This window comes from Acinonyx jubatus, chromosome C1 (assembly GCF_027475565.1).
Source record: "Acinonyx jubatus isolate Ajub_Pintada_27869175 chromosome C1, VMU_Ajub_asm_v1.0, whole genome shotgun sequence".
Lineage (NCBI taxonomy): Eukaryota > Metazoa > Chordata > Mammalia > Carnivora > Felidae > Acinonyx > Acinonyx jubatus.
Window position 1 is genome coordinate 183,946,636 of NC_069381.1, and position 24,996 is coordinate 183,971,631.

Here is a 24,996-nt window from a genome sequence, read left to right on the forward strand (position 1 = left end):
TTTCCCTTTAGTTACCAATTTCCAAAATGAGTTGGTTAACTAGCATCATCTACTGGTAGCTTATTAGTTTTGCTTTAAATATCATTATAAACTCATGGGCTCAATATACTTGATATGTTTCAACCCACAATAGTTATTATTCTAATACTCAAATTGTTCCATCTTTGCCCTGTGTGCCCTTTTCATGCTTGGCTCCTGTGAATGCATCAGTTAACTCAGCAAGCCTGGGTTGGTCAAACACTGCACATTCTCAAGAAGGGTCTGTTTTTGTGGCCACTGGCTAGAGTATTACTTTCCTAGGGCTGCCATAACAAATTACCACAAACTGCATGGCTTAAAACAGTAGAAATTTATTGTCTCCCAATCCTGATGGAGGCCAGAAATGTAAAATCAAGATGTTGGCAGGGCCATACTTCCTCTGAAATGGGGAGAATCTTTTCTTGCCTTTTCAGGTTCTGGAGTTGCCAGCAATCCTTGGTTTTTCTTGGCTTGTAGATATAGCACTCCAACCACTGCCTCTGTTGTCACATGGCTATCTTCTTACTGTGTCTGTGTCTCTTTTCTTATAAGGACACCAGTCATACTGGATTAAAGGTCAACCCTCCTTCAGTATTACTTCATCTTAACTGATTACATTTGCAATGACCCTATTTCCAAATAAGGTCAAATACTGAGGTAATGGGGGTTAGGACTTCAACATAACTTTTTGATCGATAGGACTCAACCTGTAACAGCTGGCTCCTGGAAAATGAACTCTTGAAATGCACTGATTAAAAAAAAATAAGTTCTGGGGCGCCTGGGTGGCTCAGTTGGTTGAGTGTCTGACTTTGGCTCAGGCCATGATCTCACGGTTTGTGAGTTCAAGCCCACGTCGGGCTCTGTGCTGACAGCATAGAGCCTGGAGCCTGCTTTGAATTCTGTGTCTCCCTCTCTCACTGCTCCTCCCCCGCTCATGCTCTCTCTCTCTCTCTCTCCTTCAAAAATAAAAAAAAATTTTAAAAAGTTCTGATAAAAGTGTTTTGCATGCTTGGAGTTTTGAATCCAACTGTACTGGTTTGTCTAGGTAGTTTGTACAAACAAACGTGATTATGGTAAAATCAACTTTCCTTTAGGAGATCTGAAACTTCAGTAACTATAGCCTGTATGATTGACCCCCCAATAAAAACCCTGAACATCTAGGCTCAAGATATCTTCCCTAGCAGATAACATGATGCACATGTTGTCACAACTCATTACTGGAGGGATTAGCACATCCTGTTCAACTCCACTGGGAGGGTTCTTGCAAGCTTGCACCTGGTATCCTCCAGATTTCACCTTATGTGCCTTTTGTTTTGCTGATTTTTATCACTGAACTGTAATAAAGTATAACTGAATATAATGACTTGTGAGTCATTCTAACAAATCATGAAATTTGGGAGTGGTCATAGGAACCCCCAACACTGCTCCAAAGCCCTTTTGACATAAACCTAGTAAATGATGATAGTCTTCTAACTTCCTAAAGGGACAAGAAGTTCCAGGGTGATCAAACATTTCTCCAAGGAATCCTGGCTCCTTTCAATGGGAAATAATAACTCAAAGACTGTATTCTGTATGCTAAAGATGGGCATACCTTGGGGTACGTGGGTGGCTCACTTGGTTAAGCATCTGACTTTGGCTCAGGTCACGATCTCATGGTTTGTGGGTTCGAGCCCTGCATCAAGTTCTGCGCTGACAGCTCAGAGCCTGGATCCTACTTCAGATTCTGTGTCTCCCTCTCTCTCTGCCCCTTCTGCACTCATTCTCTCTCTCTCAAAAATAAATAAAACATTACAAAAAAATTTAAAGATGGGCATACCTTAAATACAACTTATTCCAGGAAATTACACTGAATTTTAGAATAAATCTTTCAAATGCCAAATAAATGTTTAAAGTAGTTGGTATTTAAAGACTCAAGGAAGGCAGAAGTATCTGGATTTGATGACATTCTTACCTCTAAACAATTCTCTTCTTTACCTAGTTAACTGACAAAGTTCAGGAAAAGCTCTTCTGAAGTCAAAAAATATTTGAGTTAATCATTTTAAACTATAATCCAGAACTACAATCAGTAAAAAGCAAAAACAGAAAATTGGATAAAGGGGAATAGAGCAGGGGCAGGCATCTAAGTGCCTAAATATTTCTTCCTTTCTAATCATGACCAATATTCCTTTTTGAATAGTACTAGAAAACAGATGTACTGTTTCTAATTTTAATTACAATTAAAGGTATACAAAGGAGGTTATCCTTAAAATTTTTTTAATGTTTATTTGTTTATTTTGAGACAGATGGAGAATGTAAGCAGGGGAGGGGCAGAGAGAGGGAGAGAGAATCCCAAGCAGGCTCCCCAGTGTCAGTGCAGAGGCTGACATGGGGCTCAAAACCATGAACCTTGATATCATGACCTGAGCCAAAACCAAGAGTCGGACACTTAACTGACTGAGCCACCCAGGCACCCCACTTATCTTTACAATTTATATTTAAAAATTAAGAAAACAGCTAGTCCTGTCACTCTTCTTTTCTTTATAGTATTATGCTTTTTGTTTTTTAATAAACTCCTTCCCTATGCTAAAGTTAAAAACATAGCCAATCTATATTTTCTCCATAAGGATTTTGTATTACCAGTATTATTTTTTTTAGCTCATACTTATATAGAATTCATTATATGCCAGGCACTATTCTAAGCATTTTTATTTTAAGATTTTGTTTTATATCTTATTTTAAGAGAAAGAGAGGGGGAGAGGGGCAGAGGGAGAGAGAGAGAGAGAGAGAGAGAGAGAGAGGGAGAGAGAGAGAGAATCCCAAGCAGGCTCCCCAGTGTCAGTGCAGAGGCTGACATGGGGCTCAAAACCATGAACCTTGATATCATGACCTGAGCCAAAACCAAGAGTCGGACACTTAACTGACTGAGCCACCCAGGCACCCCACTTATCTTTACAATTTATATTTAAAAATTAAGAAAACAGCTAGTCCTGTCACTCTTCTTTTCTTTATAGTATTATGCTTTTTGTTTTTTAATAAACTCCTTCCCTATGCTAAAGTTAAAAACATAGCCAATCTATATTTTCTCCATAAGGATTTTGTATTACCAGTATTATTTTTTTTAGCTCATACTTATATAGAATTCATTATATGCCAGGCACTATTCTAAGCATTTTTATTTTAAGATTTTGTTTTATATCTTATTTTAAGAGAAAGAGAGGGGGAGAGGGGCAGAGGGAGAGAGAGAGAGAGAGAGAGAGAGAGAGAGAGAGAGGGAGAGAGAGAGAGAATCTCAAGCAGGCTCCATGGTCGGCACAGAGCCTGATGCAGGGCGCGACCCCACAACCCTGGGATCATGACCTGAGCTGAAACCAAGAGTAGACTGAGCCATCCAGATGCCCCCAAATTTTATTTTTAAATAATTTCTACACCCAACATGAGGCTCAAACTCACAACCCCAAGATCAAGAGTCACATGCCCTGCCAACTGAACCAGTTAGGCATCCCTTAAGCATTTAAAAACATTCATCTACTATTTATAAAAACCCTATGTGGTCAGTGCTGTTCTTATCACCATCTCATAGATGAAGAAGCAGTCACTGACAGGTTACATCACTTGGTCACAAGGTCACATGGCTAGTAAGTGGTGAAGCCATGTCTCATCAATCTAGACTACAAGAACTTTGAACACCTCACCAACCCACAGGATTTCACTTGTTCATTACACTGAGAACATCGTGCTTATTTTACCTGGTAAGATACCTTGGAAAAATACAGGCATGCCAGAGAGTAGAAGAATCACACAAAAATTTAGGAACCTGAGACCTTGATGAAGTCCCTAGAGGTGTAGTACTAGAGTATGCCAAGATATTCTCTTCAAAATGAAGGACAGGCTGCCATGGATCAGCCCACCACCACCACTTAGAAAGAAACATGGTCCTATATGGACCTCTTTAAAGTCTGGAAACAAAATAAACCATATTTTAAAGTGCTGTTTTGCCCCACTTCCTGAATAGCCCATAAAGCTGCCAGTTTTAAATGGGGCCCAGGACAGAAAAGGCAGTGTAGCAGGCCAGTGTGGCAGTGCAAGATACTTTGTTATTTGGATAGTAAGATCTAGCAAACTCAGTGGTGTTTGAAGTATCGGTGGTGGATGATAAAGCAGCTGTATAAAGTTACCAGTAGGCTCTGATAAGATAATCACACTACAACTAGAGCCCCACACAGAGCAGGGTTTTTCAACCTCAGCACAATTAGCACGTTGGTCACTCCTAATGCCGCAAGGAGCTGTCTTGTACATGGTAGGATGTTTAGCAGTATCCCTGGCCTCTCCCCACTAGATACCAGTAGCACTCCCCTCCAAATTACGATAAACAAAATGTCTTCAAACATTGCCAAATATCCCCTAGGAAGCAATACTGCCCCAGGTTGAGAATCACTGCTTTAGAATAAAGCTATGTCCTCTGCTGTAGATGATTATGCTACTTTTGAGAAACAGCTCCTTGCTTGGTTTTTGGGTCCTGCTTAAAGAATGACCATGGGGCACAAGTGACCATGTGACCTGATCTACCCTTAAGAACTGGGTGTTCTAACCCACCAGTTGAATGTACTAGCAGCAATCCATCATTAAGTGGAAGTGATACTGTATCAGACAGCTATTCCTATCCTTCAGTGCACAAGATGATAGTTCTCTACCTTATTTAAGTCAAATGTGACCTCATAACTTGCTTTGAACAACAAGCAGAAATGACTCCTCTGGAAGCATTTAATTGCCAATATGCACTCTCCAACGTGTTCTTCCCTTGCCACTATGATTACAGAGCAGAAATAAATATAAAGATGCAATGGTGATCTATCATATAGATAATAGCTGCCCTATAGTCACCCAGGCTTGCAGAATTTTACATGAGAATAAACAAATCTTTTTTTTTTATTTTAAGCCATTATTTGAAGATTGGTTATTACCACTACATAAGAAGCTGATCCTGACTTTAAAAAAAAAAGGAAAAAAAAAAAAACTGATCCTATGACTACAAAATTTTATATATATGATGAGGTTAGCACAAGCCCCCAAAGCACAAATAAGCCTTAAAAACAAATGGCTCAAACATCCATGGCATACACTTCACTAAATCTATGAACCTGCAGAGTTCCCTATGATAAAAAAAGAAAGAAGTCAGGCCTGGTTTAAACATGGTTCCATATGACATTGGCATTACCCCTAACAGAGGTGGCCTTGAAACACAGCAGAAAAGGGAAATCCTCCCAGGAGGCAGATATACAAGTAGTTGTATCACAAGGTGGTTGTTCCCTATGCCTGAAGAGAGAGATGACCAGAGGTACATATCTAAGGTTTGGCTACATGGGCTCTGTCATCAGTACTTGCTCAATGCCCTTGTCAGCAGGAATAGAAATTACCTTGGCTCAACACAGATGCCCCTCACCAATGTTTACCTGCAACTCCATGACATGCCAGGCTACCTTACACTTCCATGTATTTACTAGCTACCCTCCTCCTCTCTTGAATGCCTTTCAACTACCCTCTAGCATAACCACCTTACTCTTTCAAGACTCAGATCAGCAGTCACTTCCTCTTTATTCTTTTTTTTAAATTTCTAATGTTTATTTATTTTTGAGAGAGAGTGAGAATGAGTGGGGGAAGCGGCAGAGAGAGAGGGAGACACAGAATCAGAAGCAGGCTCCAGGCTCTGAGCCGTCAGCACAGACAGAGCCTAATGTGGGCCCGAACTCACGAACCCGTGAGATTATGACCTAAGCCGACCGCTCAACTGACTGAGCCACTAAGGCACCCCAGTCACTTCTTCTTTAAAGTCCTTCTTAGCATACAACCCTGTATCCATTCAGAGCCCCTTCTTTCCCCCTCACTCACAAATCCTCAATCTAGAGTCCACAGACTGCCAGGAATCTGTAAACAAAACTCATAAACTTTGATAGGAAAAGAATTATATCATTCTTTTTATTAATCTCTACCTAACATTTATCATTTCATTTGATTATAAATGTAGGCAAAACAAAAACAAAACAAAAAAAATCCATAGTATTTTCTGTGTCTTGGTCACCAACAGATATCACAGGTAGTTTCATATCAAATTACAGTTATTGCAGACATCAAAATATCATTTATACTCATCATTACTTCATGCCATGTTTTTCTGGTTAAAGAGCTTCTGCTCTACACTGGGGGGGAAAAGCTATTTGCAACAAGTCTCTCTTCTTAAAAGCACACAAAACATCAAGAGTGATTCTTTTAGGACCTCTTTCTCTAGCCTTTAGGGAAGGGAAACGGCCTTCATTCCTTCTTCTTAGGAAGCAGAGAACAACTAATTTCTTCCCATTAATATTGCTCTTTGAAAGGAGTCATCTCTCCCTCTCCATCTTAAGGCTCTTGGAAATTGATATGGTACACAGAATGACGGTGGTAACTAGTCCTAATAGCACACAGTACTTAATACTTTCCATTCCCAGAAACCTGTATACAAGTTTATTAGTCCTATTATTAAACTCTTGGCTTCTCTAGGACAGGGAACATTCCTCAGCTGTGTTTGTATTTCCAGTTCTAACAAGGCCAGAGCACAGTTAGCACTTAATTCACGTCTAGTGGATGGATGACTTAACAGCAACAAATGGGCAGTCAGCAGCAGAATCAGCAGAGAAGACAGGAAGCAAATATGGCAGAGACTATTAGTTCCCACCCAATATAGATGCCTACCCCTATCCCCATTGATTTGGTCTACATGTTCAGCTAAAAGCCATTTCAGAACCTCACTTATAGCCAAATGACTAAGTTCCGGTAAATGAGATCAGAAGAAATAGTGTGTGGGTAATTCTAGAAAGATTTCTTTCTTTTTTTTTTTTCAATATTTATTTTGGGGAGAGAAAGCATGAGTGGGGGGGGGGCAGAGACAGAGGGAGAGAGAGAATCTGAAGCGGGCTCCATGCTGTCAGCACAGAGCCCAACGTGACCTGAGCCAAAGTCGGATGCTCAACTCACTGAGCCACTCAGGTACCCCTAGAAAGATTTCTTAGAAGATGAGAAGTGTGCCCCCTTTGTTCTCCGCCTTTCTTTCTTCAAGTTTCTGATTTTTTTCCACAAGACAAAGAGATGAACTACTATCCCGTTTAAGCAATGGTTATTTCTTGTTTCTAGCAGCCAAACACAATTGCTTACTGATAAGGTAAAAAAGAGACTCCAAGCAACAAATCTGTGATCTAAGATGCCAACAGCCATCTTAGCTATGCTTCAATTTAATGATGATAAAACATAAAATATTTCCACTGAAACAGGGGGTAGAGTAGGAAGGAAGACTAAACAAAGAGCCTGTACTCTGTGAAGGTACAAACACTATTATAGTTCAGCTGGAGGGGTGTTTATAGTAGTGTGATACAGTGAAAAGATTTCATAATACTGTACTATAACTTCTTGCCAACATTTGGGAGTTATGTTCTAGAACAGTACTGTGGCTTATAAAACTGTGACTGGCAAGACCAAATTATATGAAAATAAGAAGTTAGAAAAAATAAACATTTTGATGAAAGATGTTAAATCAGCTGTTTAAAAGCTGTTTGAATAGGGGTGCCTGGGTGGCTCAGTCAGTTAAGCATCCGACTTTGGCTCAGGTCATGATCTCACAGTTGGTGAATTCAAGCCCCGCATCATGCTCTCTGCTGTCAGTGCGGAGCCTGCTTTGGATCCTATCTCCCTCCTCTGTCTGCCCCCCCTCTGTTGGTTCTCTCCTTCTCTCACTCTCTCTCAAAATAAACAAACTTTAAAAGACAATAATAAGGGGCGCCTGGGTGGCTCAGTTGGTTAAGCGTCTGTCTTCGGCTCAGGTCATGATCTCACGGTCCGTGAGTTCGAGCCCCGCATTGGGCTCTGTGCTGACAGCTCAGAGCCTGGAGCCTGTTTCAGATTGTGTGTCTCCCTCTCTCTCTGACCCTCCCCTGTTCATGCTCTGTCTCTCTCTGTCTCAAAAGTAAATAAACGTTAAAAAAATTTTTTTTAATTAAAAAAAAAGACAATAATAAAAGCTGTGACCTTTCTACAGATTAACCTTCTTCAAGTTCCCAAGTAATGCTGTTGTTGTAAGCATAACAATCAAATAAGGTTGATTTCCTCACATATTATGCAAACTATTCTATTTCACAAAGATTTTGAACCTGCCTTACCTGGATTGCCATTTAACATCTTTTGTACTTGTATTTTTATTTTTACTTGTTAAGTCTCAGCAAAACTTTTCACAGTTCTTAGCAAATATGTCATTTTGGGGGAGTGTTTTTTATCCTTACATTAAGAAAATGGAAAATAATCTGATATCTCTGTAGATTACTGTTAATAGACTGAATATGTCTCCCCAAAATTCATATAATGAAATACTAACCCCTAATGTAACAGTATCAGAAGGTGGGGCCTTTGGGAAGTGATTAAGTCATGAAGGTAGAGCCCTCGTAAGTGGGATAAATACACTTATACAAGAGACCCCAGACAGCTCTCTCCCACTTTTGCCATGTGATAACACAATAAGAGGACAGCCATTTCTGAACCAGGAAGTGTGCTGTCAGTAGAAACACAACTTGCTGGTACATTGACCTTGTACTTCCCAGCTTCCAGAATTGGGAGAAATAAATGTTTGTTGTTTAGGCCGCCTAGTTTATGGTATTTGGTTATAGCAGCTCAAACTGTCTGTGACAGAGGTCTTCTTCTATTTCTCCATTCCCCTGAATTTAGGCTAGCTTGGTGAGTTGCTTTTGGAAGGAACATTATGAAAGTTGTGAAGCCTAAGCCCCAAAGAGGGCTTGCAGCCCTGCAGCTTCCACCTTCACTTTTTTAGAATGCTGCCCTGAAAATGCCATGTAAGGATGCCAGACTAGCCTACTAGAGAATGAGAAGCCATACTGAGAAGACTGAAGGACTTTAATGGACAGCCAGCACCAAGAGCAAACATGCGAGTGAGGACACCTTGGACCTTCCAACTCAGTCAATTCTCCAGGCAGTTTCAACTACATGAGAGTCCAGTGAAACCAACAGTGTACTGCTCAGTAAACCTACAGAATGATGAAAAATTATCAATCTCTTTGCCCTCAGTCATCAGGTTTTGGCACAGTGTGTTAGGCACCAATATAAAAACAAAACTTTAAAGTAACAATACTTAAAATAGTACCTTAAAGATGAGAAAAATCACTCAAGATTTTTGTTTTTATCTTTAATTCACCTATTGTAGTATTCTGAAGGTCATGCTGACTCCAATGCTTCATTCCACTATGATTTAAAAAAAATAAAATTATGGTGCCTGGATGGCTCAGTCTGTTAAGCATCCAACTTCGGCTCAGGTCATGATCTGTGGTTCACAAGTTCGAGCCCCACGTCAGACTATGCTGACAGCTCAGAGCCTGAAGCCTGCTTCCGATTCTGTCTCCCCCTCTCTCTCTGCCCCTCCCCCGCTCATGCTCTATCTCTCAAAAATAAATAAACATTAAAAAAAATGAAATTAATGTATGAAAGTACAACAGGGAACCATTAAAGGATTATGCATGTGGTAAGTAATATGTGATGGGCACTTCAGAAAGAGTACTCTGGTTGCACTGTAGAATGGACTGGAGCGAGAAAAGACTGAAGCCAGGGTGACCCATAAGACTGTTGGAATAGTCCTAGTGAAAGGCCTAGAAAGAGGTGAGTGGCCTGAACTATCATTACTGCTGCTGCTACTACTATTATATTTATTGTGCATTTATGATGCACCAAGTACTGTAATAAGAACCTTACTTATATTTTCTCATTTTTGTAATTACCCTTCAAAATTTTTTTATTTTGAAATAGACTCACAGGAAGTTCCCAAAATATGTGCCAGGAGGTCCCAGGTACCCTTGGTCTACTTTCCCCCAATGGTAACATCTTGCATAACTATGATAAAATATCAAGACCAGGAAATTCACATTGGTACAGTCTACAGAGGTTATTCAGGTTATCACCAGTTATATAAGCACTCATTTGTGTGTGTATGTGTGTGTGTGTAGTTTTGTACAATTTTATAACATATGTATATTTGTGTAACGACTGCCACAATCAAGATACAGAACTGTTCTATCAAGAGGCTCCCCTCTCCCTGGTTCCTAACCCCTGGTAATGATTAATCTGCCCTTCATCACTACAATTTTGTTATTTAAAGAACATTATATACATGGAATCATACAGTATGTAACCTTTTGAGAGTGGCTTTTTTCACTTGAGAGTCTTCCAGGATGTTGTATGTATCAGTAGCTCGTTCTTTTTTATTGCTCGTTCTAGTGGTCCATGGTATAAATGTGCCAGTTTGTGTAACCATTCACTTGTTGAAGAACATTTGAATTGTTTCCAGTTTGGAGCTATTTGTAATAAAGTTGCTATGAACATTTATATACAGGTTTTGTATGAATATAAGTTTCAATTTCTCTGGAATAAATGCCTAAGAATGCAATTGGACAGTTGTACAACTCTGTTTTTAAACAAAGAAATTGAGGCTACAAATGTAGATCTCAAATTCTAATCTAGATAGTACACCTCTAAGTCCTAACTCTTCATACTTTTTTTTAAAGGTTATAGAAATTGAGAGAAGTAAATGGGATTTAAAAAGTACTAAGAAGGTAGAGTCCACAGAACCTAACATTATTGACATGAGGGGTATATGAATAAAAAGTGTCAAAGATAATACAAGGTTCCAGCTTTACCACATAGATGATAAAAGAATAAAACATGAATTCACTTTTAGACATACTTTATTTGAGGGACTTGCGGGTCATTCTCATCTAGAAGGCAATTAGGTTTATAGGATAGGAACCAGAAATCAAGAAAAAGCTCTGGATTAAAGACTCAGATTTAAGAATCATCACATTTAGATGCTAACTGAGCAAACAAAATCAAAAGAACAAGGTACAGAATGACAAGAGATCTGACCACAGAACTCTGAACAGAAACATTCACTGCTAGTGTTTTTCCACAAACAATAAAGCAGTAGGTACTATGATAGACTGCAAATTCATATTAACTTTAGATTTTACAATTATCAAGTAGAAAGAACCACAGTATACTCTCCACTCCCATTTTCATTTAGACAGAAGTAACTACAAAAGGAATACATTCTGATTAAAAAGCTTTATTACTACTGTTTAATACCGTAATGGTAGATACATGTCATTTTGCATTTGTCCAATGTACAATACCAAGACTGAACCCTAATGTAAGGTATGGACTTTGGTCCAATTCTAGTTTGGTTCTAAAACTAGATAGCTTTCAGAGACATTAAAAGAACAAGACATGACTAAATATCTGTGCAAATCAGCACAGGTCTGAATCGTGGAAGAAATTAGCTTGGTTTATGGAAAGCAGCTAACTGCCAAGTAAAAACTAATCCAAACCAAAACATTCAACACAATTTTTATTTCTGGAAATTTTAGCTCCTGGCTAGAAAATCTACCCCAAATATGACATTAAATGGTGAAATTTTATTGAGCTATAAAAATATTGGTTGATTTGGCAGCCCTTTCTTTTCAAGTGAAAACTACTATTGCTATTTTACACAAGTATGAGAGCCGTGAATTAGATGAATAATTCTAAAGTGGAAGCCAGTGATGAACCATATCATCTAGGAGGGTCTTTCTTTCTTCAAAATATATCTACCTCCCTTCATATTCCCCCTATCTGAAGCGAAGTGGAGGTGATATAATGGATATGTGCGTATGATTTTTTTTTTTTAAGCTCCTAGATTATTCTGATACATATGTAACTCACCACCTTCATGGAGAATTTCTGAATTAGGTCCAACTCTATTTTTAAACACTGTATCAACAGCAGGCAAAGGACCAGAGCTACAAAGAGAAAAGAGCTCAGTAGAAGGCTCAGCAGGTAAGGGCTGTACTCACGCCAGTTGTAAGCCACCTTCAGAGCTTTCTATGCCTGCTCCCTCCAGAATTCATTATGTTACATTTCAGACAATGACAAATACTCCGGTCATCATCCTGAGAAAGCACATAGTCTACTAGCAGGATAAAAATATAAAAAGAAGCTATTTTAAACATGAGAAAAACTAAGAAGCCACAAAGAATGAAAGACAGAAATTCCTCTGTTCTTGCATTAAAAGAACAACAACAAAGTACTTTTTTGTGTGCAGCTAGTAACTTGTTTGGAGACTTTCTGTCCACATTTTATTATTTTAGTGTTTTATTATGTGGCATTGGTTTTTCTATTATAAAGCTCAGTCAAGCTGAAAATCTTAATCATTATAGAACTTAATAAAACACTATTAAATGCCAAAACTGTGAATTAAAAACATTCAAACAAACCCAAATCCATATTGCATATCAAGATGGCTTAACAGTTGGGTTAAAAAAGCTTTGAAGGTCTATTTTAGAGCAAAAAATTTTATTTCTTTACACCCAGTGTTTCAAATTCCTTATAAACAGCTCCAATACTGAAATGTGTCAGAAAACTGGGCTTCTAATGATGTGGAAATAATAAGCCAATTATTATTATATTCTAATTCTGACTAGTGTTTTTTAAATCACTTGGTAATTTCCTACCCAATGTTCAACTCTGTTGCATTCTACAATGACACCTACTGGCCATTCAACATCAGCCATTAGTTCTCTAAGACAGCTCTAGCAGGCTGGTTACATAAGAAGAAGAAACACATACATACACACAGAAACACACAGACACGCACACCATCCTGCAAAAAAGCAGAGATTTGTTCACAGGTACTCACACTACAGAAATGCACCCAAAATAGAAGCAGAAGTATTCTTTGTGACTGAGATAGAATTACTCTTGCAAAAAGGTAAAAAGACAATGAGTGAAACACCAAGTATCAAAATTTTTATCTGAAGTACTGATAAATATCTCAGTACTCTAAACATTTCAGAACAAACTCCAATGATCCACCTCTCTTTACCAAATGATATTTAGAGAAAAAAGCAAGTCTTTTAATTTAGGTTCTGGGATATACTAATATAAATTATCATTAATACAAAAAGGAAAATTATACACTTGCTCATACCACATTAGTCTTTATCTTCTCAGCTACAGGCTACATTTCAATCAGCTTAAATTTTAGCAATTTATAATGCTTCTTTTAAAACACCTCTCCAGTGGGCTATAAAATCAGATTTTATAGCAAAATGTAGTTCGACCTTTGGTAACACCCACGGAATGGAACTCCTATTTTATTCTACATTGCACTGTGCAAACAATTATAAAAACTCAAAAAATGTTAATTTACAGTTAATTATGTCTGTAAATACATTTTACTTCAGTAGCAAAGGTTCAAAGAGCATACTTATTAAACCTAAGAAACAATTCATAACTAGTTCATCAGACTTAAAAAGCAAATTACTTAAAAGATGACTTCCCCGCCCTACCTCCTTCAAACCACCACCTTATTTTCATAGTCCCTAACATTCACAATTCGGGGGGGGGGGGGAGGGCGGAAATCTAGCAACTAATTTTCTAGTCATTTTCCAACTCGCACTTACCTCCTACTATAGATTTTTGCGGCTCTCCACTTTCCTGAAGATTAAAAAAAAAAAAGTATTTGTAATCAACCTTGACCCTCAAAACAAATAAATTCATGAACTATACAAACACGAACCTAGCCGCTCGTCTCAAACTAACCTTATCTCTCAACCCAAATCCGTATTTGGGATAAGCTCTTCCTGATTACTCTACCCTTCATGCTTCTTCACCTACAGAGACTGCCAAGGTAGAAACCACTCAAACCAACGAAAAAACTATTCTGACACATCAATAGGTTGCAAGACCTCTTCCAAGAGCGACAACCTAGTTATTTGGGTAAATGATAGCCAACGATTACATAATGTATAGCTATAAAGAGTTTGAAGGATCTGACCGCCAGTAAATGTTTCTTCTCCACACACCCTTCCCACCCCGGGAAATGGCCATAAGAAGCAATTCCTAGGATTTCTCTCAGGTGCCTGCAACGCCGCGTCCTTTTCTCTCTTGGAGCTTCATGCAAGGAAGTCGTCCAGCCCTCATGATACCGTCTTGCTCCTGCCTCTCTCCTCTCTCTGCCAGCGCCACCGCAGCCCCCCACGCCCTAGGCCCCCTCGTCGCCCCGCAAGGTTCAGCCTCCACCCGCCTCAGCTGCCTTCTCCTCACGACCCTCCCAAGCTACCTTGTCTACGCGAGATTCCGGAACCACCAACACTCCAGCTGCCCCCTCCCCAGACCCCCCTCGTCAGTTCCTGCAGCCGAGAGAAGAAAAACCGTCCTGACCTGGCACTCTGCGTCCCCCAAAGACAGCGCCGCCGCCTACCTGTCACCCCGCTGCCTCCGGCTTCTTACCGCCACCGCCTCCCGCAGCAGCCTGCCAACTGCAGCGCAACAACCAGCCTTCCCATTGGGTGAGTCCGCGCTCAACAACTGCCTCACTTATTGGCTGGAGTATGTCTGCGGTCCTCCCCTCTGTGCAGTGTCTAAGGATTCCGGTCTCCAAGCAAGGAAAACATCACTCTTTCCCTGCCGTTCTGTCCTCTACAATTACTCTTACCTCAGTCAGACCACTGATGCACAGGTGTGCGGAAAAAAATGTCGGCTTCCAGCATTCTCCATGTACTCTCCACTGAGTCCAGGAATCCGTGACCCAGTGCGGAACGTTAAATGGCCTCTCTGCTTTCCTGCGGTAAGTCACTCAGGCGACAATTTCCGTTTCCGCTTGGCTCCGGCTGGAGGGTTTATTGAGTGTCGTGAGAGGTCAGTTTGCTGTCAGGTAAATTAGAGTTGGTGGGAGACTTCTTGATCAGGAATAAGAGTGAGACTGTATTCTGGGGATTGTAAAAAAGGGAGAGACTAAACGGGGAAAGATCTTGAGAGTATGTACCTCGAGGGAAGAAGATCGAAGAACTAGCAAGAGAGAACAATGAAGTCCTGGGGTAATTAGGGGTAGTTTGTAGAAGAAAGTGGTGAGAGTTACTGTGCTTATACTTTTTTCCTCCTTTCCCACCCGCAAACCCCCGCCGCATGTTTTCTGGTTTACCTTTGAACTGAATAAAATCAGAACAGCCTCAAATCTAGAAATGGTAAAATAAGAATAATTGCAATATCTGCCTCACAACAAGCATGTATGGTTTTAAGGCAAGGCTTTTCTGGTGTGAATGTTTATGAAGAAAGCAGTGTACGAAAATCACATTCAATTTTATAGAGTGGTTACTATTTTTAAATTACACATAAGTAGGCGCAGGGACTGGAGGGGACACTAAAAGTTCACTTGTCTTTTATTTTCTAATGTTCTTATTCACAAGTTTAAAAATGAGGGGTAGTTGGGATATGTACTTGAAAGTCGTTGGAAAACCATAAAATTACATGTACTGTAAGTGGCATTATCCTCATTTTTTAAATTGTTTTTAAGCTTTCGTTTTTTAATGTTTATTTATTTTAGAGAGAGCATGAGTGGAGTAGGGGCAGAGAGAGAGAGAAAGAGTAGGAGACACAGAATCCGAAGCAGGTTCCAGGCTGTGAGCTGTCAGCACAGAGCGGGATGGGGGTCTCAAACTCAGGAGCTGTGAGATCATGACCTGAGCTGAATGAAGCTGGATGCTCAACCAACTGAGCCACCTAGGCGCCCCTATTATCCTCTTATTTCATAGTTAGGGAAAATATGCCAGCCCAGGTTAGTGGAGGTTGGTCACCAAATTACAGGTTCACTCCAAACACAAGAAGATAGCTTTTTTAAAATTTCATGATCACATGTTCTTTCTTTGTAGCACTAATGACCTTGCTGGATTTTTTTGTCTGAACGGTTCTGAAACTGAAATAATTATCCGTTGTAGAGTCCTTGGCATAATTTGTTATTTTATCTAATTTTAGTTTTTATTATGAAGTTTACATAACAGAAGGGTGTATAAAACATAAATACATTTAAATAATTATAATTAAGCAAACCCTGTGTAACCACCCTTCAGGTTAGAAAATAAAGCATTGCCAATAACTTAGAACTTGCATTTTCAGCAGAGGTGATTGCCCTTCAAGGAGGTGAAAATTTGTTCTTGGAGGAGAGGTGAAAAAAAATCTTAAAGACAAAACAAATAACAAAGACTACAATGGTTTGTGGCCCTCCAAAGAGCCATGGAATGTAAGCAGATATACAGTATATCTGTGGTATTAAAATTTCATTGGAGGGGGAGGAATGAAAACATCATAAGGGAAAAAAAATATCCAAAAATGCTCCTTTGGGGTGCAAGAATTAAAAACTAGATTGAAAAACACTGCCTTAGAAGCTCCCTGTCTGAGCTTCTGTGATTCTACCTCCTTCACCAAGATGTACTACTGTCCTGACTTGTCATAAACATTCACTTTTTTTACTTTGCTTTTTTTTTTTACTTTAATTTTTCCATCTATGATGCATTTCTAAAAAATGAATTGTTTGGCTTTTCAATTTATATAAATGGGATCAAAGTGTATTTATCTTTTTTTTTACTCTCCCTTCTTTATTTGTGAGATTTGTTCATACTTTTGCATGTAGTTTTTCATTACGTATTCTGTAATGTGTCTATTCCATAATTAATCCATTAATGTGGGGTGTTAGGGTCATTTACAGTTTGGGGCTAGCCACATAAACAATGTGGCTAAAAAGATTTTTACAAAATACATATATTGTTAAAAATATATGTATATTTCTATTGTTACATATAAAAAAACATGAGTTTTTTTAATAACAGTGCTATCCAAATATAAGGCAAGGGCTCATATAATTTACAGTTTTCTAGTAACCATATTAAAAAGGTAAAAAGAAACAATTAATTATATATTTTATCTAACCCAGTATATTCAAATATTATTTCAGGATGTAATCAGTATTAAAAGTTATTAATGAAATATTTTACATTTTCTTTATACCATCTCAAAACCAATGTATGTTACACTTGCAGAATATTTTTGTTTTGTAAGTTTTCATAAATACAAACACTTGATCCAGTTTTTATATTTTGTAAAGTTTACAGTTGAAAAAACAGATTTGTTCACCTGAATTGTTCCAAACACACTTTAAAAATTTTTCAGTAACTGTGGCATCTGGGTTGCTCTGTTGGTTGAGTGATCGGCTTTGGCTCAGATCATGATCTCACGGTGCATGCATTTGAGCCCTGCATCAGGCCTGCTGCTGTCAGCACAGAACCTGCTTCGGATTGTCTGTCCCCCCCCCCCCCCCTTCTCTGCCCCTTCCCCCTTGCACACTTTCGCTCAAAAATAAATAAACCTTAAAAACAAATTTTGTAGGGCACCTGGGTAGCTCCGGCAGTTAAGTATGTGTCTGACTTCAGCTCAGATCATGATCTTGTGGTTTGTGGGTTCGAGCCCTGTGTTGGGTTCTGTGCTGACAGCTCAGAGCTTGGAGCCTGCTTCAGATTCTGTCTCTCTCTCTCTCTCTCTCTGCCCCGCTCATTCTCCTCTCTCTCTCTCAAAAATAATAAGTAAACATAAAAAAAAATTTCCAATAACTGACTTGAGGATCCGATTTTAAATTTAAATTAAAATGACATAAAAATTCTAGCCACACTTTAAGTCCTAGTGGCTATGATACTGAATAGGGCAGGTCTAGACCTTAAGGTATTCAGATGTTCAACATTTCTAGGTCAGGCCAGTTTTTCACAAGGGTTGTGCTAAGTCACATTTTTACCACCTGGGTACGAAAGTGGAAAGCACATCACAATGTGTTTTCCCCAAATCTCACAATCTTGCAGGGTAGGTTTTATGCTCATGTTATATGAGGAAACAAGTTCAGAGAGATTAAATGATAGGCCCAGGAGTTTATAGCTATTAATGGTGCATCCAGGACTTGATGTCAGATCTATATAGCACTAAAGTCTGCACTTAAGCAGAATTCTGAACTTCCTTCAAGTGATCAGGATATCATTGTTTGATTTATGACTATTGGAAGTGTAAATAATTTTTTTTCCTGTGTTTGTATTCTTTTTTTTTAATTATATTATTTTTTTTAATTTACATCCAAATTAGCATATAGTGAAACAATGATTTCAGGAGTAGATTCCTTGGTGCCCCTTACCCATTTAGCCCATCTGCCCTCCCACAACCCCTCCAGCAACCCTCAGTTTGTTCTCCATATTTATGAGTCTTTTCTGTTTTGTCCCCCTCCCTGTTTTTATATTATTTTTGTTTCCTTTCCCGTATGTTCATCTGTTTTGTCTCTTAAAGCCCTCATATGAGTGAAGTCATTTCTTTCTCTAATTTCACTTAGCATAATACCCTCCAGTTCCATCCACATAGCTGCAAATGGCAAGATTTCATTCTTTCTGATTATCGAGTAATACTCCATTGTATGAATATAAGTGGAAATAATTTTTAAAAGAAAACAAAAGTTTCCCTAGAAATTGTGTTCAACTTTTTGAAAAGTCGTTGAAATATTCGATTTAGTAAGGGACTCTTTCTGAAATATTTTAATGAGGTAAAAGAGAAAACACATTGAACTTATTAAAAGAAATTAGGAGAAATGAGTGTATGTATACTTTCATGTTTTCTTTCAAAGATTTATCTCCCACATTACTTAGTATTTTGAACATAGTAATATTGTAACTTTGAAATAGCCTTCATGCATAGTAATGCTTCCATTTTCATTTTCCCAAGTCAAGTTATTTTATCAAAAAATGTTGATGTTTTGTATTCTTTTCCAAGTATATCGATGGTCAATTAGAGTTAATATTCTAGAATTGATATTTGCCAAAATGAGGGTTTGTCTTGTAATCTCTTTAAAGATTTTTGAATGAAACATCAAACAAAAAAAGTTTTTTAAAACATGGTTTGAAGAAGCCAAGACATCATTCTAATTAAATACTTCTAAAATTAGTTCTTTTATAATAATGTATTGAATCTCAAAAGTTAGCCTGAAATCTGAAACTGTAATTTTTTTCCCTTTATATTATTGAATCCACCAAATAATAATAATAATGAAATAATGGATCAAATGTCTTCACTTGAAATTGTGAATGTTGTTCTAGCTTGTGTTTGGTAGCTTGTTTTTTATTCTTTTTTAAATGTAAGAATCATCAAACTAATGTTTTGTGATTATCTTAATATGTCTAAATATAAAGGTTGGTTAATTTGTCAGAATTACTATGTATAATTCCCACCCTCCCCCCATATTCTGAGAACTATTTTTTAATGGTATGAGCATTTCACATAATGTGTCTTTAGTATACACTATGTAATAATTACCTCTGTCTTCTAAAATGCAGTGTAAGAGCCCTGCCTTATTATTTGGCCTGTTCATAGTTATAAATGCAGAAATAATGGTAGTGATTATTTGGTTTGGTTTTATTTCTGGAGAGTGGTGATTATAGAATTGCTACTGGTAACCTTAAAGAAAAGGGGGTATTAATTCATACCCCCTTAATTTGAAATTCATAGCAATTTAACTGGGGACTGACCTGAAGTTTATTTTTACATTATCTATAACAGTAACACTAGTGGGTGGGGCTCCTGCTCTACACACAGTAGAGCATGTGACTCTTGATCTGGGGGTGTCAAGCCCCACCTTGAGTGTAGAGATTATAAATAAACAAACAAGAAACACTAGTAAATTTGGTCTTTATTATAACCATTACAGGCATATTTTATTTAAGGAGCCTTTGGAGTCCTAAGGTCTCCATTGATCTAATTCAGTAGTCAGCGAACCAAAGCCTGCTGGGCAAATCCAGCCCATTGTCTGTCTGTGTACTGCCCGTGAGCTGAGACTGGTTTTTACAGATGAACGTTTGGAATGAATTTGATAACTAAGGAACACTAACTTTATGCCCCAGTTAAGCAAAATACTATCCCTAAAAAAAGGGAATTTCATTTTTTTCATCAGACCTGTTTTACAAAATATTGTACTCAGTTATTCTTATATTTTGAAAAAAATTTTTTCTCTCATTATGTAATTACTTACAAAACACCCTTTTTAAAAAATGTTTATTTATTTATTGTTTGAGAGAGAGAGAGAGAGCAAGCCAGGGAGGAGCAAAGAGAGACAGGGAGAGAGAAATTCTAAGCAGACTCTGCACTGAAGGTGGGGCTCCAGCTCACAAACAGATCATGACTTGAGCTGAAACCAAGATTCAGACGCTTAACTGACTGAACCACCCAGGCGCCCCACCTACAAAATATCCTTGATTTTACCTTTTGTTTCACAAAGGCCAAGATATTTACTATCTGGCTCTTTACAGAAAAAGTGCATATGATCTTAAATACTTAAACACAGTAACACTGCATTTTAAAAGAATCATCTAAACAAAGCAGGTAACAAAACAGTATGTACAACATTGTCGCTATGCATATTTACACATTATAAAAGGACTAGAAAGAAGGAACAGTATTATTGCTTGGAAGTTAGAGGCAAGGGCTGTGAAACCAAACTGCAAGGTTCAAAACCAGTTGGACCATTTACGACTTTTGTTACCTTCAGAAAGTTGCCTTATTGGAGCTTCATTGTCTCCATCTGTAAAATGGTGACAGTTACTGGAATTTAAGGTCAAAGAGTTGTTTTAGGAGTAATGGAGTTAATACATGTTAAAGCACTTTGGTGCTCCTGGCAGAGAGCACAATAAATGTTTGCTGTTCTTAAAATGAAAGGAACAAAAGTAAATGGCTATCTCTCAATGGTGGGAATATTGACTTTTTCTTTTTAAAATTTGTACATGTGTATTTCCTAAGTGAACATAAACTAGTTATGTAATAAGATGCTGTTTGTAAAACCTATTAACTCAGAATTTTCAAGTATTTATTTGACTCTTCTTTTAAAATATTAACAAATGTTTAGGTATTTTATCTACAATTTGCATAGTAAACTTGGGTGCTTGATACCTACCATCTGCATATTTCTCTTTTATGTTAATCTTATCGTTTAGACATGGCCCATGGACATGGACATGAACATGGTCATGGTAAACTAAAACTTCCAGATTATAAACAATGGAAGATAGAAGGGACACCATTAGAAACTGTCCAGGAGAAGCTGGCTGCACGAGGGCTAAGGGATCCATGGGGCCGGTAAGAATAATTAAATAATTCAGATAGAATTTATTCTAGAGGATCAGTATCTAAGTTCCTTTTCTTTCTTTTTTTTAATTGTTTTAGCTATTCTAGGTTCTTTGTATTTACATTTAAATTTTAAAACGAGCTTTTCAGTTTCTACTAAGGCTGCTTGAATTTTAATTGAGATCACATTAACTCATAGCTCAATTAGGGATAATTGATGTCTTAACAAGTTGAATCACTATATAGTATACCTTAAACTAATACTACACTGTTAACTAACTGGAATTTAAATAAAAACTAAAAAAAAAGAAACTTGGTGTCTTAACACTATTGAGTCTTGAAGTCTATGGACAGTTTAGATTCTGTTTAATTTTCTCAGCAGTGTTTTATTTTGTATACAAGTCTTATGTAGATTTTGTTAATTTTATCTTGAATTCCATATTTTTGTGCTATTGTAAATGGTATTGTTAAACATAAATTTTCAATTTTCTTTGCTAATATGTGAAAACACAATTGAGTTTTATAGATTGACTTTGTATCTTGTTACTTTGCTAAATTCACATTTTTCTTCTAACAGATTTTTTTTACAGATTTCTAAGAATTTACTTAATGATCCTTTTGTCTAAAATCAGTGTTACTTCCTCCTTTTCAATTTGTAAACTTTTTATTTCTTGTATTATTACTCTGGCTAACACTGCTAGTATAATGTTGAATAAAAGTGGTGTAAGCAGACATCCTTGCCTTGTTGCTAATTGGGGGAAAGCATTCAGTCTTTCACCACTAAATATATTAGTTGGAGGGTGGTCATAGATGCCTGCCCTTCATCAAGTTGTGGAGTTCTCTTTAGTGGTAAATGCTTTTTCTGCAGCTACTGAGATGCTCACATTGTTTTTTTGTTCTGTTAATATGATGAATTACTCTTACTGATTTTATTAATTTTTTTTTCCAACATTTATTTATTTTTGGGACAGAGAGAGACAGACCATGAATGGGGGAGGGGCAGAGAGAGAGGGAGACACAGAATCGGAAACAGGCTCCAGGCTCTGAGCCGTCAGCCCAGAGCCTGATGCGGGGCTCGAACTCACGGACCGCGAGATCGTGACCTGGCTGAAGTCGGACGCTTAACCGACTGTGCCACCCAGGCGCCCCTCTTATTGATTTTAAAATCTCAAACCAAATCTTGCATTCCTGAACTATAAACCTTTCATCATGATGTTAGTATCCTTTCATATATTACTGGATTCAGTTTTCCAAAATTCTGTGGAGAATATTTGCATCTATGTTCATGATGGATATTATTCTATAGTTTTCTTCTGATATCTTTGTCTGGATTTGGTATCTGAATTAGATGTGATTAGCTGTCATGTATTCTAGTAAGTCAGATTTTTTAGAGTTTAAGTGTATTTTGTTTTTTATAACATGATTTTTTCCACTTATTCATCCCTATCTGTGAGAGACTTTTTTTCACTAAGGGCTTTGACTTCTGTTTACTTCTCTGTTCAGGATACTCTGAAGAATGACTGCCAGAGCAGGAAGTCAGTCTTCTAAAGCTCAGTCTGCTATGACAGGGAAAAGCTGTGAGCCTCTGGAATAGTAATAATAATGTTGAGTGTTACATACCCTCTGTGCCAGAATATATCATACTTTACCCTGTTTAATCTTTATAATAACACTATAAGGTAGATAGTAATCATCATTGAGTAAAAGTGGAAGCGAGCCCTGACAGGTTAAGTAACTTGTGCAGCCTAAGAGGCTGTGAAGAATCTAAGTGGCAGAGCAAAGTTTAATACCCAAGTTTCTAACTTCTCTTTATATGATGCTGTAATGACTTATGGGCAAAGCCACACAGCTGACCGGTAATGAATAGGCTGAAGTGAGTCTTACATTTGGGAATTCTATAAAATCCTGATTGATTATTAATGGCTGTGAAGTGTGAAATCATCAAGTCTTTTTTCTTCTGTTTTATATGTGAAACGTGGGCATATAGACCTAATTATCTTATGTCACAAAAGACTCCTATTGTGATCCACTTAGATTATCTTATATAGGGTTGCATTTAAGTCTGTTAGATGAAAATCAAGTCTGTTTTACTCAGTGAATGTACATAAGTTATGTGTGATTATAATTTTCCCTTTTTTTTCTTCTAGCAATGAAGCTTGGAGATACATGGGTGGCTTTGCAAACAATGTTTCCTTTGTTGGTGCATTATTAAAAGGATTCAAATGGGGATTTGCTGCATTTGTGGTAGCTGTAGGGGCTGAATATTACCTGGAGTCCCAGAAAAAAGAGAAGAAGCATCATTGAAGATAATACCTGAAAGTATCTTAAAGGCTTCTTAACTCTCCTATAAAAATAAGATTTCTTCAATGTAGCCTACTCATCTGTGTGTTTTTCCCTAAAAATACTATTAAGATTTAATAAAGTATGAATACATTTGCTGGTCTTTTTTGTCATTAAAAAAAAAAAAAAATGTCTTGCAGCATGTGGGTGGCTCAGTTGGTAGAGCATGGGACTCTAGATCTTGGGGTCATGGGTTGAAGCCCCACATTTGGTGTAGAGATTATTTAAAGTGTCAAGCCATATCAGATTTGGTTTGAAATATGTGGGGGATTGAGTACCAGCAGTTGTGCATTCTGCACAATCAGAACATTAGCATATATCTGACCAAATGGATATGTTTTAACAGGTTTTGTTTTCTGTTTTTTCAGGTTTTTTTAGTTGTCATAATGTTTGCCATCTAACTACTTTTAAGTGTGCAGTCTGTAGTACTAAATACATTTAAAATGTGTAACCATAACCACCATCCATCCCCATAACTTTTCATCTTTTAAAATGAAAGTCTACACCTATTAAATAAGTCTCCATTTCCCCATCTCCCAGCCCTTGGCAACCACTGTTCCACTTTCTGTCTCTATAATTTTGACTACTCAAAAGTACCTGCTAAATGGAACCATAAAGTATTTGTCCCTTTGTAACTGGCTTATTTCACTTAGCATAATGTCCTCAAGTTTCATCCATATTGTAGCATGGGTCAGAATTTCCTTTCTTTTTAAATCTGAATAGTATTCTGTTGTATGTGTATGCTAAATTTTGCTTATCCATTCAACCATTGATGGACACATGGTTTGCTTCTACATTTTATCTATTGTGAATAATGCTACTATGAACATGAGTGCACTCCAGTATGTTTTTAGATGGGAATTGGCCTTGCTGTTTTCACCATCCTCTGCAGGTGGTATAGATTATACTATAAAACAATTTACAGCCCAGTTCTGGTTGACATATCCATGTACTGTGTTCATTTTTCTTTATTGTGATGTTATCTACTCTTGCCTTAGTTCTCATTATCCTCATGATGTGAAAAGTTTGACATTTTTCCCCTGTATTTCTAACAATAAACCACATTTTTCCTATATTGAATTTTTAAATTTTAATTAAATTTCTAAGTAAAGTTGAGACTTAAAACTGAGCTTGTTGAAGAGAGGTAATATTTTTTCTTGAATAACAAAGTTAATATAAAACTCCAGGATATTTTTTTCCTTTGTTAATTTCTTCTTTATAAACCTAAACTTGAGAAATCAGTAAATACATGAGGTAAGAATTCCTAATAAGCTGATAGTAGTAAATGGAATGTGGTTAAATGAAATAATAAAAAAAGACTGCAAAAGATAAGGAAAGTGTTTAAAAAGGAACAAAGAGCAAGAGGAAAAATAAAAATAGCAAGATGGTAGATTTAAACTTAATCATATGAATAATTACATTAAATGTAAGTGGTCTAAAATTGAAACTCTAAAACTTTCCAATTAAAACACAGCTTGTTAGGGGCACCTGACTGCCTCAGTTGGTGGAGCATATGACTCTTGATCTTGGGGGTGTGAATTTGAGCCCCACATTGAGTGTAGAGATTAAAATCTTATGGGTGCCCTCTGTCTCTCGCTCTCAAAAATAAATAAACATAAAAAGACAAAACTA

The 24,996-nt window shown here is 37.5% G+C and overlaps 2 protein-coding genes across 14 annotated transcripts in view; one reads left to right on the forward strand and one right to left on the reverse strand.

Moving 5' to 3' along the window:
- HYCC2 (hyccin PI4KA lipid kinase complex subunit 2) overlaps positions 1 to 14,672 on the reverse strand; it is an 84,803-nt gene extending 70,131 nt beyond the window's left edge. For 4 of the 10 annotated variants that reach the window (XM_015086349.3, XM_015086350.3, XM_053215543.1 and 1 more), the window contains exons 1-2: positions 14,315 to 14,425; positions 13,515 to 13,548 (exon numbers count right to left, since the gene is read on the reverse strand). The gene's annotated coding sequence lies outside the window, so the exon portion shown is untranslated. Of the gene's footprint in view, positions 1 to 13,514; positions 13,549 to 14,274; positions 14,426 to 14,548 lie in introns of those variants that run through there. The other 6 variants (XM_027053635.2, XM_053215548.1, XM_053215546.1 and 3 more) reach the window with 5 other exon arrangements.
- On the forward strand, positions 14,491 to 23,460 carry NDUFB3 (NADH:ubiquinone oxidoreductase subunit B3). 4 transcript variants are annotated; one of them, XM_053215553.1, is made up of 3 exons: positions 14,491 to 14,680; positions 20,895 to 21,036; positions 23,172 to 23,460. In XM_053215553.1, the coding sequence occupies exons 1-3, from the start codon at positions 14,659 to 14,661 to the stop codon at positions 23,326 to 23,328; spliced, it is 321 nt and encodes a 106-aa protein (XP_053071528.1). In that variant the 5' UTR covers positions 14,491 to 14,658; the 3' UTR covers positions 23,329 to 23,460. The 4 variants fall into 4 exon arrangements, with proteins under 4 accessions (XP_053071528.1, XP_014941840.1, XP_014941839.1 ...); XM_015086354.3 differs by having other exon boundaries at positions 14,496 to 14,767; XM_015086353.3 differs by lacking the exon at positions 14,491 to 14,680 and adding an exon at positions 14,774 to 14,930.
- Positions 23,461 to 24,996: the final 1,536 nt, after the last annotated feature.

Excerpts from the sequence above, each read along its gene's own strand:
- NDUFB3 (XM_053215553.1), top strand. The coding sequence starts at position 14,659 with ATGGCCTCTCTGCTTTCCTGCG. Across the intron at positions 14,681-20,894 it reads GGCCTCTCTGCTTTCCTGCG|ACATGGCCCATGGACATGGA; the intron begins GTAAGTCACTCA and ends CTTATCGTTTAG. Across the intron at positions 21,037-23,171 it reads CTAAGGGATCCATGGGGCCG|CAATGAAGCTTGGAGATACA; the intron begins GTAAGAATAATT and ends TTTTTCTTCTAG.